General features: G+C 40.0%; 1 protein-coding gene across 1 annotated transcript in view; it reads right to left on the bottom strand.

Annotated features, from left to right (window-relative positions):
- The window catches only part of PLCH1 (phospholipase C eta 1), a 184,753-nt gene that overhangs the window by 118,076 nt on the left and 49,728 nt on the right, over positions 1-16,949 (bottom strand). The window contains exon 2 of the mRNA XM_030217030.1: positions 785-931. Within this exon, the coding sequence (XP_030072890.1) occupies positions 785-931 (147 nt within the window). The remainder of the gene's footprint in view (positions 1-784; positions 932-16,949) is intronic.

Below are 16,949 nucleotides of genomic sequence, written 5' to 3' on the forward strand. Positions count from 1 at the left end.
CAATAAATAAATACAAATAAATAAACAAACAAAAATAGATAAGGATGTAAGGAGGTAGTCACCTAATAGAGGAGAGTGAAAAGATGCAGCTCTATTAACCATGTTAAACCACTCCTGTTTTCCTGTCTTCTCTTCACTCTTTTGCCAGGGTCTCCTATGTATTTGACATTTTTTTCTTTTTACATGTCCATCATTCGTCTCCCTTTTCTGTGTCCCTATGTTTCCCCATATTCAGCATCAACTCCTTTCAGTCCCTGTCTTTCCTCAAGTTCAACATCTCCCTTCTCTCGGTGACTGTCTTTCCCCATTCCTAGTACCTCCCCCTATCTTTCCCAATTTGCAGCATCTCTCCTCTCTATGAGGGATAAAACCTTCTTCAGATATATAAGTGAAAAGATTAACTCCAAACGGGAAACAGTAAGACTCAAATGGGAGATGACTTATTATTGCCTCAGTTTGGAATCAATCGCTCATACACAGTATTCTACCATGCCAAATGCTATATTTGTGATGGATGCCCCTTAGACTAGCCAGCTGAGATGCAGGCAGTTGAAATTAGAGACAGATATATGAACTGGATATTCAATAAGTGAATTCTTATTGAAAATGAAGCTATGGATTTTTACTTCAAGAATCTGACTGGTTCTTCAATCTGGGTGGAAAGTATAAAGGTGAGCAATGGGACAGCTGTAACTACATATCAGACATGTTAATATCCTTTTTATTGAATATTTCATATTTTAGTCTATGAAACCACACTCATTAAAAACAGCGTGACAGTTACTTTTAGCCTTCTCGCTTTTTCTGGATGGGCGCCATCTGATGCAGGTTCGATGTTCATCCAGGTAAAAGAGACGCACCAGCCCTTTTGTTCCACTCTTCAGTTTGATCATCTGAGTCCCAGACTGCATTACACTCATGCATCTTTCAACTGCAAAGAAGATTAGATCAAAACATAATCAATTGATGCTTTATCAAACATATACAAAAGATTTAGGGGCCTATTTACTAATTAGTGTTAGCGGTTTAACTTTAGAATTACTGTGCTCTAAAACAGTGGTGCTGAATTACCTGTTACCATATACCTTTTTATATAGCTAACGTAGAAAACACTATTTTGGGATGTGTAATGGGAGGGGAATAGGTCACGCTGTTAACACAGAGGGTGTTAGCATGCGTTATGTGAACATAAGAACATAAGAATAGCCATACTGGGTAAGACCAATGGTCCATCTAGTCCAGTATCCTGCTTTCAAAATTGTCCAATCTAGGTCACAAATACCTGGCAGAAACCCAAGTAACATGGCAGGTAACTTGGTGCAGTTAATTATATCCCTAGAGGAGTAGCTAATTACATCTCATGTTATCTGCCATTCAGTTACAACAAACTTTACTCTGTTAAAAAATGCTGGGAATGCCTCCTACATTTAATGTAATGATTTTGCATTTCACTTATAGCTAACGCATGTTAACTGAAATCTTAGCACATTATGTGCCGATGCAAAAAGCTACTATGGGCTGCAGTGTGAGGTTAACAAGCAGTCTATGAGCTCATTATGACTGCACAGTGCAGAAATGGGTTCAGGAAGAAAATTAATTCACATGGTAGAAATCAGCACACAGCACATTAAACAGTATTAAAATGCAGAAAAGCTGATAGCCAGTGTACTGATGGCTACAGTTCGAGCAATTTACCGCCAGGTCTGAGGCAGTGGAGAACGGTTAAAATTAAGGTGCGATATATAGAATCCTGGAGATAGTGCCAAGATCGGTGCCTAACTTCATACACAAGAATTTACACCAAGTAACCCCTGGTCTAAATCTTCATATCTAAATTAGGCGCGGATCCTCCTTATTCTATGACAGCGTGCATACGTTGTAGGATAGCCCCTGATCTGCCCATGACCCCTCCCCATGGCCATGCCCCCTCTTTGAAGTTGTGCGTAAAATTTACGTGCTGATGCCAGCAACTAAAAAATATGTGCACAAATTTCAATTAATGCCAATTAGTGCTTGATAATGGATTATTAGCACCCAATTTGGGTGCTAATTGGCTCATTAATGAATTAAATTGGCGGCTGCTGCTACCACCATTAATGACTCACATCCAACTAAACCCCTCTACATTTGTGATTCACTTTGTATACCTTGTTGGTTGAAAACACAAACACACATTTTTTCAATTCTATTCACCTACAGGGCCTCAATCAAAGTAACACCCACTCAGTTCTAGTCCCATTGCTATAATTAAGAAGCTCTCGGGCTATTTCTGGATGCTATGGACACATTTTGGGGAACCTCAGTCACCCAAAACTCTTTAGAAATTGTGGTAGTTGGTAGTACATAAAACCTGCCTCCTGTTATAAAATGTTTTATTTGTGTACCACATACAGATACAAGCCAGCTCCCAATATAGTACATCCAACATGATTTCTTGTTCCCACAATCAAATAAATACTCAATTAAATCAAGGCCATCTCCATTTACATCAGCTGGTTCAGTGCTTTTGAAACTATATCATCTGTTCACTGAAATTAAAACCTCTATGGGGTAATAATTCCTGGATGGCCAAAAACTTTGAACAAATAAAACAACTGTACAGGAATATACAAACCCTTTGTGGTCTCTAAATTAGAGAATGCTGCAAAGATTTTAATAGTATTCCACTGGGTTATGAAATGAGTGAAACCGATATGGCACCAAAGGGAAATCTGTTATCAAATAAGATCTTTAATATCCTTTGAAAAATATATTTTTTCATTACACTATGCTTTATTAACTGAATGAAACAAGGCAGAAAAAAGTAAAACACAGATGGCTGTTTCTTCTTAAATCTTAGCACAGTTGCAAAATAACTTTAAATATAGCAGACTTTTCCTGTTTTTTTGGGCATCTAACTCGAATGGTTTACACATATGTTTGTCTTGTTGGGCAGACTGGATGGACCGTGCAGGTCTTTTTCTGCCGTCATCTACTATGTTACTATGAATGGAAACTGTCCTAACAGGGAGCACCATTCACAGCTAGCCAGAAGTTTTCTTCCAAATTTTAGATCCTTCCCCTCTCAGACCTAACCCAGCTATCTCAGCAATAGTCCTCTAGTTGAGATGCATGCGCACATCTCAACACAACTCTGCTCTTGAACCAGCAAGTAGGTCCTGCTGTTGTATGATGATGGTGACGTCCTCTCCAGGGAGATACCAATGCTGCTTCTGCAGCATCACCAGAAGAAAGTATGAACTTTTCTTCTATTAGGGGTCATTTACTAAGATGCATTCATGCACTTTGGGGTTATTTTACTAAGCTGCAGTAGCGTTTTTAGCTCGCAGTAGAAACCAGCTGGCATCAAACTACAAGACGCCCATTATATTCCTATGGGCGCCTTGGCATTTACCGTCAGCTCTGTGTGTGTATGTCAGGGAGCAGCTGTAAATCTCCACGTGGAAATATTTTTTTTGTTGCATTTGTATCCCACATTTCCGCACATATTTGTAGGCTCAATGTGGCTTACATAGTACCGGAAGGTGTTTGGCAACTCCGGTGAGAACATTACAAAGTGATATTGTGGGAGGATAGAGCTCCTGTGGTAAAGTCACATTCAGGGAAGCGTGCAGTGGAGGAAATGAAGTTGTGTCCATTACGTACTTTAATTTTGTTGTGTCGCAGAGATCAGGAATTTAGGTTGGATCAGCAGGATATGCCTTTTTGAATAGGTTAGTTTTTAGTGATGTCCGGAAGTTTAGGTGGTTATGCATTGTTTTCAAAGCTTTTGGTAATGCGTTCCAGAGTTGTGTGCTTATGTAAGAGAAGCTGGATGCGTAAGTTGATTTGTATTTGAGGCTTGGGTAATGCAGATTTAGATATGTTCGTGATGATTTTGAGGTGTTTCTAGTAGGTAGGTCGATTAGGTTTGTCATATAACCAGGGGCTTTCTCCGTAGATTATTTTGTGAACTATGGTGCAGATTTTGAAGGTAATGCGTTCTTTAATTGGGAGCCAGTGTAGTTTTTCGCGGAGGGGTTTTGCGCTTTCATATTGCGTTTTTCCAAATATGAGCCTAGCTGCTGTGTTCTGAGCGGTCTGAAGCTTCTTTAAAGTTTGTTCCTTGCATCCCACGTAAATTCCATTGCAGTGCAGTAATCTAAGTGGCTGAGTACCATTGATTGTACCAGGTTGTGAAATGCATCACATGGGAAGAATTGTTTCTGGCATTTGAGTTCAGCTCCTGAAATATTATTAAGCCTTTGACTTGATAAGCCATTTAAGTAAGATTATTAGCCAACCAAACTCTTCTACGTAAAATATGATTTCCAAAAGGAAAACTGAGCCTGTTGTAATTCCTACCAGGTTTTTATAAGCATTGGGCCTTTTCATTTAAAAGCGCGTACATCAGCAAAGCACTTTGTGTTCCTTAGACCTTCAATGGCAAACCAGACACAGGAAGGATTCTTTAAAAGTATTTAAATGCTTTACTCTGAAGTTTCACATGACAAACAGTTTACAAATTACCTAGTCTGGAATGTGCCTGAAAGGAATTCACAATTCTGCTAGATCAGAAAAAGAAAGGGAAGTAAGAGAATTATATTGCAAATTTCAATAAAATTTGTGGCCTGATAGTAAACCAGAAGTGACTGATAGTCCAAGTAAGTGTCATGTCAAAAATAAGGGCATAGGAAATTAATTTTTCCCAAGTACTAAGTTGCAATAAGGCAAATAAAGTGTGTGAATACGCTAATAATAAGCTATATCACATGCAAATAGCTCATTATTATAAGAAAGGAATAGCAAAGTTTGCACATATTCTTAGAAAGTTAGCTATACCTTAAAACAAGTAGTTAATCTACATGCCGTCATTTACTATGTTACCCACCAGAAGCATCTGCTTTCTTAGGGGTCCTTTTACTAAGGTGTGCTAATGGATTTAGCGTGTGCTAAATGATAAGATACACATTATATTCCTATGTACATCTTATCAATTAGCATATGCTAATCGTTAGCATGTGCTAAATCCGTTAGCGCATCTTACTAAAAGGACCCCTTTAATGTGTGAACTGATGCTCCCAAGGAAGATTCTGAAGGGGCCCTACCTTTTTAAGAAAAATTCCCCTCCCTTTCTTAGGTTTAAAACTCTCTGGTAGGGGTAGTGGGTAAAGGCCTGTGAAAAACTCTGCAACATCCCCATGGCCCTCCCTTTTTGGTTTTAAATTGTAGCATCCCCTAGGTTACCTTTTCAGCCCCCATCACCCTCCCCACACTTACCTGAAAGTCAACTGAGAGTAGGACTGACTCAATCATTCCTGCCCTTAGAAGAAATTTTCTAAAATAGCATCACCTGACCCCTAGCATTACATCAGAAAGTACAATCAGGTATCAGGTAGAATCATTTTACAAGATGGATGTTTAAACCTGAATCATCTGCACCACAGCATGGAATATTTGCCCAAGGTTTTAATGAGAGAAACTCAATACAAACTCCAGAAAATAACAAAAACAAAAAACCCTACTAGAACCACAGTGACTTACAGTAGTGGTTGGAGAAATAATGGAGGTACTGCTGAAGGAAATTATAGTAAACTTCCTGAAGACCAATGAGTTACAAGATCTGAGGCAACATTTATTTTTCACATTTATATCCTGCCTTCAACCAAGGCGGGTTACAAGGTGAACACAAGAATAATTGGGTCATACCAATCTAGCTCAGTATTCTGCTACCAACAGTGGCCAATCCAGGTCACAAGTACCTGAAAGAAACCCAGGACACCTTTTACAAAGGTGCGCTAGCAGTCTTAGCGTGCACTAGAAATTAACATGTGCTAACTGTGTAGATGCCCATAGGAATATTATAGGCATCTACATGGTTAGCATGTGCTAAAAATGCTAGTGCACTTTTGTAAAAGACCCCCCAATTAGTAGCAACATTCCATGCTACCAGTCCCAGGGCAAGCACAGGCTTCCCCCATGTCCATCTCAATAACAGACTATGGACTTTTCCTCCAGGAACTTGTCCAAGCCTGTTTTAAGCCCAGATACTCTAACTGCTGTTACCATATCCTCCTGCAGTGAGTTACAGAAGTTAATTATTCTTTGAGTGAAAAAATATTTCCTCCTATTTGTTTTAAAAGTATTTCCATGTAATTTCATTGAGTTTCCCTTGATCTTTGTACTTTTTAAATGGAGTTATCCAACATCAAACTACTAGCATCAAAAATGTATCTCTTGGCATTACACAAAACTGAACTATTGGAACAGAAAACCCTCTTACAAGACATATTTGTCATCCTTCTAAAAAAGCTTTTAGAAACAGATGAGTTTTCAATAAACCCTTAAATTGCTGCACATTAGAACATATATAGCCATGAAGTTCGTCCCACAAACCAGGACCAGCAACAGAAAAAGCATGTAACCTAGTTTGAGCATAATGGTATGCCACTGCTGATGGCAAACACAACTGTTGAGACTTTTCAGAATGTAATAACCGAGTAGGTTGATACATTTTTAAGGCATTACAAAAATACACTGGCATATTTGCTTAAGCTTACCAAAGGAAAATCATGTCAAACAAATCTGACTGATTTCTTTGCTGGGTGTCTGGAGAAATGGGCTGAAGTTAGGGCCCAAAGTGGTAAACTGATTAGAAACTGGTTGACTGACAGATGGTGTTAGAGAATGGAATTCAGTCGAAGGAAAGAAAGAGTGAGTAGTGGAGTCCTTGGGATGATACCTGGATCTCTGATTAAAACTAGGTTGCCCCAGACGATAGCACCGGGTATCTTTAAAATGAGGGCGAGCTCAACCTGACGGAAAGAACGTTTAGACTTGTCCTCAGGAAGACAATGTTTAAATCACCCAGATCTTTCACCATCTTCGCTAAGACCTCACCGAACAACAGCTTGCCCTTAAAATGGAGCTTAACCAGCCACTGTTTGAAGCTGCATCCACCGCACGGTGGTGCAACCACAGCAAATGACGGGCTGTGACCGCCAGACATCTTCTTGGTTGATGCCCGAATCAAGTCATACAAGGAATCCGCCATGTTAATTCAGTAGGAGGCTGACCCTCAGACTCCTGAATGGAATCCGAAATCTAGTGCACCAAGGTAAGGTACACCCTAGCAGCATACAAGCTAATGCTTGGCAGTTAAAATTAATGCAAAGAAGAGCAGTGTGTTAAACATGGGGTGTAAAAACCCAAAGGAGCTGTATTTCCTGGGGAATGAGAAAGTGATAAGCACAGACCAGGAGAGGGACCTTGGGGTGATAGTGTCTGAGGATCTTAAGGCAACAAAATAATGTGACAACGCAATGGCTGTAGCCAGAAGGATGCTAAGCTGAACAGTGAGAGACATATCCAACAGAAGAAAGGAGGAGTTAATGCCCCTGTACAAGTCATTGGTGAGGCCCCATTTGGAGTATTGTGTTCAATTTTGGAGGCCGTATCTCACTAAAGACATCAAAGACTTGAAGCAGTTCAGAGGAGGGTGACAAAAATGATATAAGGTCTGTGGCAAAAGGTGTATGAGGAGACTTGAAGACCTGAATATGTATACCCTTGAGAAAAGGAGGGATAGGATAGACGTATGTGAAAATGTGGGGTACAAATGTCATAAATGAATGAATGAATGATACAGGCGTTTAAATACTTGACAGATATTATATACAAACAAATCTTTCCAAACACAGGGAAATGGTAGAACCAGAGGAAATGAATTTAGGTTGCAGGGAGGTAGACTTTGGAGTTAACATCAGGATATATTTTTGTTCAAACACAAGGTGGTGGATACATGGATTTTCTACAAATATGCATGGGATAAACCCTACTGGTTAGACTAGATGGACCATATAGGTCTTTATCTTCAATCATTTACTATGGGCCTCTTTTATGAAGCTGCGCTAGTGGCTCCCGGTGCATTAATGCCAACAAAGTCCATTCACTTTGAATGGGCTCTGTCGGCACTGACGCGAGGGAACTACTAGCGCGGCTTGATAAAAGAGGCCCCATGTTCCAATTCCTTTGTAAACAGTCTGCTGCATTACACACACAGCTTGCAGTTAATATTTCCTCTTATACCTTTTTCATTAAAAAAAATATTCACAATAAATTTTCACAATGCTGTGAGGCATGAGATTCAGTTTCATCCAATTTCCTTAGTGGATGTCAAAAATCAATGAAGAATAAAGGTTCCTTTTACTAAGCTGCACTAAAAAGTGGCCGTGTGCTAAGGCCATTTTTAATGCAGCCGGAAAATGGCCAATTTTCCATTTACTGAATTAATGGTCATACACTAGTGTTGCCCTTAGCACACAACCATTAACAAAAATTAGCGTGTGAGCACTTACTGATGCCTAATTTGTAGGCGGTAAGGGCTCACTTGCTAATCCTGCACTAATCAGTATGTCTGCATTACCATGTGCTAACCAATTAGCATAGAAACACCTGCTTTCCGCACCCTCTCAGCAAAAAATAAAGCAATTTTTTAGCACACCACTGCAAAATTACCACAGGACAAAATTACCTAGCGCGTCCCATGGTAAGCCCTTTTAAGCTGCGGTAAACACACACTAATGCTAATTGCAGCTTAGTAAAAGGGACCCTAATATTTATTCCTCAAGATTGCAGGAATATGATCTGCTGCTACCTATGGTTTCACTGACCCCTGGCTTTGCCCTTTTACAGAGACATAAGGACTCAGCTGCATGTGCGCACAGTGGAGGCCCTATCATTAAGCCAACTGAGGTGGGGGCATCAGGCAACACTCTTCTAAGGTGACATCGCCTCCCGCCCTTCCTTCCCCAAACCCTTTCCCTCAATTTAGCTTTTCTCATTTTCATTCTTCCAAAGGCGGTGGCAGCGATTCCCAGAGGCTACCCTGCCGCCAGTTCCAGCTCCTTCTCTCTACTGCAACCCGCCTCCGAGGAAACAGGAAGTTTTGTCAGAGAGGTGGGCCACAGAAAAGGTAAATTCAGGGAAGGGGGCTGGGAAAGGAAGGGGGGAGATGTCAGACCGTGGCAGTCCGGGGGGGGGGGGGGGGGGGGGGGAGAGTGGTGGCAGCTCATTCCTCGCCTCAGGCAGCAGATCATCTTGGGCCGCCCCTGTGTGTGCATATGTACCACCGCTAAGGGTCAATCTGGTCTCTTATCTATATATATGTATATATCTATATGTATCTGTAAAAAAGCATATTTATAGAACATGAATTAGAAATGAACACAGAGGCTGGGTCTACACAAAAGCCATGCCAGCAAAACAGCAGATCCCTTTGAAGGCTTTTGCTTTTTTGTTTTACTTAATAGGGCTCTGCTCTTTTTCTTGCAGCATTAATTAGATGAGGATTGTTCATCTTTTACAAAATATTCTGAAGAACACTCATAAAATCCAATTTAAGCATTAATTACATGATAATCATTCATGTTTTACAAAATGTTTTGAAGAACACTCATAACATCCAATTTAAACTAAATATAGATCACATTAAAAAAAAAAAAAAAAATATATATATATATATATATATATATATATATATATATATATATATACAGTGCACTTCATTTAAGTGCACGTCGGATAAGCGCATGCTCTGTTTAACTGCATGCCGTACTTCGGTACCCATTTTGGCGCCATCAATTTCTATGGGGACAAACTTTGGTTTAGCGCACCACTGATAAGTGCAAGATTCGCTTATATGCATGGTTTCAGACCGCTCCTCTGCAGGAAAGACTCCACATAAGCGCACGCACGGAATATGGAAGCAGATTGGCACATGACAAAGGGCGAAAAATTTAAAATCTCATTGGTTAACTGCCACAGGCAGAATAAGCGAAAGAAAGTTGTTAGAGTGTACACTGGAGTCGTCGTCATCGTCATTGCGTAACTGTAAGACTAACACTGGCTGAATGAATAGAAGTTCTTAAAAAATTAGAAAACAAAGAAAGTCAAGCATCTATTGCTAAAGAATATGGTGTCAATCCCAGTAAAATTTCACATCTTGAAGCAGAAAGACCAGCTTCTGGAAGACTGGCAAAACAATACAAATCCACAACGGAAACGAAAACGGGCGGGAAAAGCTGAGGAGGTAGAAGATGCTCTTCTTCGGTGGTTTTCTCGAGTCAGGAGCAGACAATTTCCTGTCAGTGGTCCACTGCTTATGGAGAAAGCTAACCAGGCAGCAGAAAGTCTTGGACTGACTGAATTCAAAGCCACCGTTGGATGGTTGGAAAGATGGAAGGAAAGGAACAGCATAAAATTCAAGAAACAGCATGGTGAGAAACAAGACGCTGATGACTTTGGTGTTGAAAATTGGATTGTTTCAGTTCTTCCTACCATCTTGAACGAGTTTGCACCTCGTGATATTTTCAATGCTGACGAAAATGGTCTCTACTGGCGAGCGATTCCTGATGGAACACTTGCATTCAAACATACCGAAACTACTGGAGGTAAAACATCAAAGGACCGACTGACAATCCTCCTTTGCTGCAATATGGATGGGAGTGAGGAGTTGGAACCCCTCATCATTGGAAAGAGCAAACAGCCCTGTTGCTTCAAGAAAATTAAGCGTCTTCCTGTGTCATACAAGGCTAACGCAAATTTGTGGATGACTGGGGAAATTTGGAAGCAGTGGCTAAAGAAGTTAGACACTAGAATGCGGGCACAAAAGCGTCAGATTTTGCTGCTTTGTGATAACTGTGCTGCACACAGGGATGATGTGAGACTGTCTAACGTTAAGATGGTCTTCCTCCCACCAAACACTACCTCTCTGATCCAACCTCTGGATCAGGGCATAATAGCCAATTTCAAACAACATTTTCGGGCTCTTGTGCTAAGTCATCTGATGAGCATTATGGATGACCAGACTGGCAAGGATAAACGTGCTGTTGAACTGGCTCGTAATCTATCACTGTTGGATTCCCTACATATGCAGAAAGAAGCCTGAAATCATGTTACACAGGCAACCATTGTGAACTGCTTCAAGCGGGCAAGCTTTGTTAAGGATGTGGAGAGGGATGAAGCAGGTCCAGCTATTGCAAACGCATCAGATGAAGAGGTTATTGACATCCCAGCCAGTTTTACTGAAGAGGAGTTCCATCGCTACGTAGCTGTTGATTACGATCTACAAACAGCTGAAGACAGCACTGATGTTGAGATATGCTCCTACATGCAGGCAACAACGGCTGATGATGGAACAGATGAAAAAATGAACAGCGAGGCACATGCTGATGAAATTCAACAACCTCCTCCTGTCACTTTTGCAAGAGTGCTGGAGAGTCTCAACACCGTGCGGGCCTATCTGAAGGCTACTGGATGTCAGTGCTATGACAGTTTTTACCGTCTGGCAGACATAGTCTATGGAACTCACAGACCCAAGAGTGCACAGAGGACTATAACTGATTACTTCAAGCCAGCCTAATGTCAGTTAACTGAGACTGTATACTGTACATATAATAATAAACAGTACTGTACATATGTTTATCAGATGTCAAGCTTCTTTGGGTCACAACGGTTAAGTGCACGCTCTGGTCAACGGCATGCATTTCTTTGGTCCCAGACCCTTGCACTTAAGTGGATTGCACTATATATATATATATATATATATATATATATATATATATATATATATATATATATATATATGAGATTTATCAACACTGCTTAGATTGTAATCTCTTTTGAAAAGGGACATTTTGGTGGAGATTCTATATGTGGTGCCTAGATTTTTGCGTTGAAATCCAGGTACATTCTAAAACTATGCAAGTAACTTAATTGCCTCAACAAGCCAATCAGCGTTTTTAACAGCACTTAACAAGCAATAATGAGCACTAATTGACAATAATAACAAATGGTGAAGTGCGCAGTTCAAAATAAATGCATACAGTTCAAAAGGGGCGTTTATGGGCGTTCCAAACTTTACACGCATAGTTATAGAATATGGTGCAGTCCGCCTACATCTACACGCTGGGATTTACGCCAGGTTTTTATTGGTGCAAATGGGCGCATGCAGATTTAGGCACGATTATATCAACTAAGCGTATTCTATATACCATGTGTAAATCTTATAGAATACGTTTTGGCAAGACAGAGTTCCACGTGGATTTTTTTAGGCACCATATATAGAATCTGGCCCTTTGTACCTGTTGCTCTAAACATTCTGTAAGTGCAATGACAAAGGTCACTGAATAGAAGATTTGAGGGATGAGGCAGATCTGGGGAAGGAGGAAAAGGAGGAGTCTAGGTATAAATGTAAGGAAAAGAGAAGAGGAATATAAAGTGAAACAAATAGGAAGCTGCAGATCATATTGCTGCAGTCGTGAGGAAAAAGGGGCCCTTTTACAAAGGTGTGGTAGGGCTACCGCATGGGTAGTGCATGCCAAATTGACCCTACTGCCAGGGTAGTGTGGGAGCTCAGCGATAGTTCCTACGTTGGCGTGTGCAGTTTCCCGTGGTAGAAAATAATTTTCTATCGCGGGGGGGGGGGGGGTGCCTGGTGGTAAACAGTAGTGCAGCCACATTGATACGCACTGCCTGATTACAGCGGGGTTAGCGCGTGAGCCTTTACCACCTCCTAAACAAGTGGCGGTAAGAGCTCAGGCAGTAATTAACCACACGCTGATTTTAATATTAGTGCAAGGCCATTTACCGCCCCATTTTAAAAAAGGCTTTTTTCCCGCCATGATAAAAAGTGGCCCAGCGGGCGCCAATTTCACGCACCAAAACTAGCACAGGGCACTTTTTTTTTTACTGCAGCTTAGTAAAAGGGCCCCTAAGTTTCTTATTCTTCTTCAATGATTTTTGACATCCACTGAGGAAATTGGACGAAAGACTTGAATCTCAATCTCATGCCTCACAGCATTGTGAAAATTTATTGTGAATGTTTTTAATGAAAAAGGTATGAGAGGAAATATTAATGGCAAGCTATGCATATAATACAGCAGACTGTTTACAAATAGTATAAGGAATAGTAGCATAGCATTATTTGGAAAGGCCAGCTACAAATCCTAATTTAATATTAGCAATGCACCTCCTACTATGAACACAACACGTACTGGATTACATAGCAACTACTCATTAGCAGAACATCTCATGTTATTCACACAGAAAAATCCTTATCAAACACAGAATAAACAGACTGCAAATCATAAAGAGAAATATGCAAACAAAAAAGGAAATCTTGTCCACTCTCACTCCCACATACAACAGGAAGGGAGGGAAGACACAGGAAGAGAGGGACTGGATTCCGGAGTACAGTGACCATTTTTGCTCTACCTACTCTAGCCTGATCCCTCTGCTCTTGTTCCCTGCACACAGCCTGGGAAGGAGGCACCTGGAGCAGGAAACTAAGCCTTCTGTGATTATACATGCACCTGGTCCTAGGCAATCACTAAAATTAATCTGTCTAATGGAAGAGCCAGCCCTGTCAGATTCACTTTCATCACAATCTATTCTCCCATGTCTATTATACAAATCTAGTAACTGCATCAACCCTGCAGAAGAAATAAAGTCTGAATAGGTTGGTCCTTTGAAGAAATATCATAACCTAAGAACCCTAACTATATACATAGTTTCCCCATTCAAAATTAAAATACAGAAAGTAGACACACATATTTATGTCGCCGCACCTCAAAAAAGATATAGTGGAATTAGAAAAGGTACGGAGAAGGGCGACAAAGATGATTAAGGGGATGGACGACTTTCCTATGAGGAAAGGCTAAAGCGGCTGGGGCTCTTCGGCTTGGAGAAAAGGCGGCTGAGGGGTGATATGATAGAGGTATATAAAATAATGAGTGGAGTGGAAAAGATAGATATGGAGCGTCTGTTTACGCTTTCCAAAAACACTAGGACAAGGGGGCATGCAATGAAGCTGGAGTGCAGTAAGTTTAAAACAAATAAGAGAAAATGTTTCTTGACTCAACACGTAATTCGACTCTGGAATTTGTTGCTGAAGAAAGTGGTTAAGGCGGTTAGCTTGGCAGAGTTTAAGAAAGGTTTGGACGGCTTCCTGAAGGAAAAGGCCATAGAATGTTATTAAATGGACGTAGGGAAAAATCCACTATTCCTGGGACAAGAAGTACAAAATGCTTTGCTCCGTGGATCTTGTCCCAGTGTGGCGATGCTTATGTCATATGTCTATGTATGGACTTTGGTATGCATATATTTCCTGGTTTATTTTAAGAATGTATTGTATAAAGTATGCAAGTAAGTCCAACCCCGCCTTAAGTTTATTTGACCTGAATGGTGGTGTTCTTATGTGAATAAGTTTGAATGTGCTTAAGTCTTGGTGCATCCACTTTGGGAAATTTAATAAAAGGCTCTTTCTGCACATAACACTGTCTGACCTGCAGAAATTACTCCCATAGTTATGTTTTTCATTCATTTTTGCTCTTAGTATGTTTTATATTATCTTTTTATTTATACATTTCAAAATCAATTTATACAAATACATAAAGAAAAAATGTAAGAACAAAAGAAAAAAAAGTTACATAACCATATTATGCATACCAGTCGACTTCAAGGAAGACCTAACCACACACCACTAAGATTAACAATTTTACATAATACTTCAAAATACTTTGCAGACCTGGGGATACATTACTAAACCCTAATAAACCTGCCCAGAAAGAGTCAAACATACACATTACCCAATGCCTTGATTCAATCTGGTTTTGTTCAGAAGTTCTCCAACTGCATGGTATCTTAAAAAAATGTAAGAATTATTACCATACGTCACCAGACACTTGCAGGGAAATTTAAGGAAAAAAAGAAAACCTTAGGTTGTAAGCTGTAGGAAAGCTTTCCTTTTTAATTGAGTTGGTCTGGAGACGTCTGGAAATATTATTACAGCTTGACCACAAAACAAGAAATTTTTCTTTGAAAAATAGGAATTCAAAACTAACATCGTTTGAGCTTCTGTTTGAAAAGAAACTGACAAACTCTTTCAGTGATTATTTCTTGAGAGGTCTCCAAAAATTTAGACAATCTAAACTACCTGGGTAGTTAACAGAATCAAAGATCCCCTCCTGATTAGCAGCTCTAAAGCCCTGTGGAAGATAATACAAATTACTATAATCACAGATTCCTTAGATAGCTGTAAAACATCTTTCAAATGTAACTGGAATAACTCAAGAGGCGCTAAGTAATGAGTCACTGGAAAATTTAATAAATGCAAGTTTCGTGCTCTTGAGATATTTTCCATATGAAGATGGATCGCCAAACTGTCTTTGGTAGTGGCTGATATTGCTGCCTGACAAGAGTTAACCTGTGAGTCAAACTTCTCAACCCTTTGTTCACCTTGAATAATCCTTTTCGCCTCTTCGACAAACTTTGCTACAGCTTCCTCTGTAAATTTGCCCAATAACATTAAATTATCCTGAAGCATTTTCTCCATCCCTGTTATCACTAACGTAACATATCTTTTTAAAGAAGTAGCAGGAAACTTAGAGGAAGAAGCAATATCATTAGAAGCCATTAATGCAACAGAAACTATGTTCAGATGATTGTACCCCATGGCTAGAGATTAAAGATAGGGGAGGAATGACACCTCCTATTGAAACAATCTCAGGAGGAGTCTTAAGCCCCTGGTTAGGAACACTCCTCACTACCCTTATTACATCTGGTCAAAGGGAAGGGTTCTATCCCTCAATGAAAGGGAAACTTCAAGAGAGTAAGCATTACTCGCAGTTGTAGTTGGAAACAATGCAATCTGTTGAACATGTTGATCCACAAGTCCCTGCTCTGTCAAATAGGGACTGTCTCTTACATGTTCAGTGTACAGTGCTACATACGTCTAGTAGCACTATAGAAATGGTAAGTAGTAGTAGTAGTAGTCTTTGGGATTCCGGAATCTTGCTACTCTTTGGAATTCTGTACAGAATCTTGCTACTCTTTGTCCTTATCCCTTATTTGTCCTGTTTATCTTGATTAGATTGTAAGCTCTGTCGAGTAGGGACTGTCTCTTACATGTTCAGTGTACAGTGCTGCATACGTCTAGTAGCGCTATAGAAATGATAAATAGTAGTACTTATCCCTCCTTTACATTTCCCCATAAGCGAGGAGCTGAAGGACATGCACCTCGCTCCTTCAGACACACACCAATGGACATGTGCTGCGGGCCGTGGCAGGGATGCCTAGACATAGGCTGAGTGGTAAGGCCCCGCAGATGTCACACACACATCAGCACCAGGCAACTTCCTCACTGCCTGCTAGGCTCACTCTCACCAAGTGCACAAAGGTTTCCCATTTTATATTGCTTTATCATTAGGCTTTGAAAGTTTTACAAAATATAGGGAATGCTTACTCCTGTGCGAATTCTTAACAAAACAAAAATTAATTCTGTAAAAAATGTTTGAGAATTCAGCAAAGTTCTGCATGTTTTCTCAAAATAACACTGGTTTGAGTTAAACTTAATTTATAACACAATACAGAAAAAATTACAAAAAATTAAAATTCATCCTTTTTTTTTTTTTTTTAATAATTCCCTCAGGAATACATTGTAAGACCATTTCATATGAAAGTGTGAAATACCAACAGGCTGGAATAAAACCTTTAATAAACTTTAAATTATTTATGTAATCATTTATTTATGTGTGGTTTTAGCTTTGTATGTCATTACTAATCCCTAAAGCAGGCTGCAGGCAAAACATGGTCGTGTTGGGTTTTTAACGTTGGACAGTTATTAAAGGTTTTAATCCAGCTTGTTGGTACTTGTTGCTTTCTTTTACTGGATCTTGTGTGTAAATTGATTGTGCATCTCTTTTGGACCTAGTAGACTACACCAAAAAACAGCCCTAGTTCATTCTTTCTCTGTCTCAACCATTCCAGCTTTTCCCCCATTCTGCAGCATGAACCCCTCAAGCTCTCTCTCCCCAACCAGACTAGATGCTACACTTTTTTCTCTCTCCTCCTTCCTCAGTCACTTACCCCAGGCTCTTTCCAATCCACCCAGGTTCAATCCCACCCTCACC

The sequence above is a fragment of the Microcaecilia unicolor genome, chromosome 10 (genome assembly GCF_901765095.1).
Source record: "Microcaecilia unicolor chromosome 10, aMicUni1.1, whole genome shotgun sequence".
In the NCBI taxonomy this organism is placed as follows: Eukaryota; Metazoa; Chordata; class Amphibia; order Gymnophiona; family Siphonopidae; genus Microcaecilia; species Microcaecilia unicolor.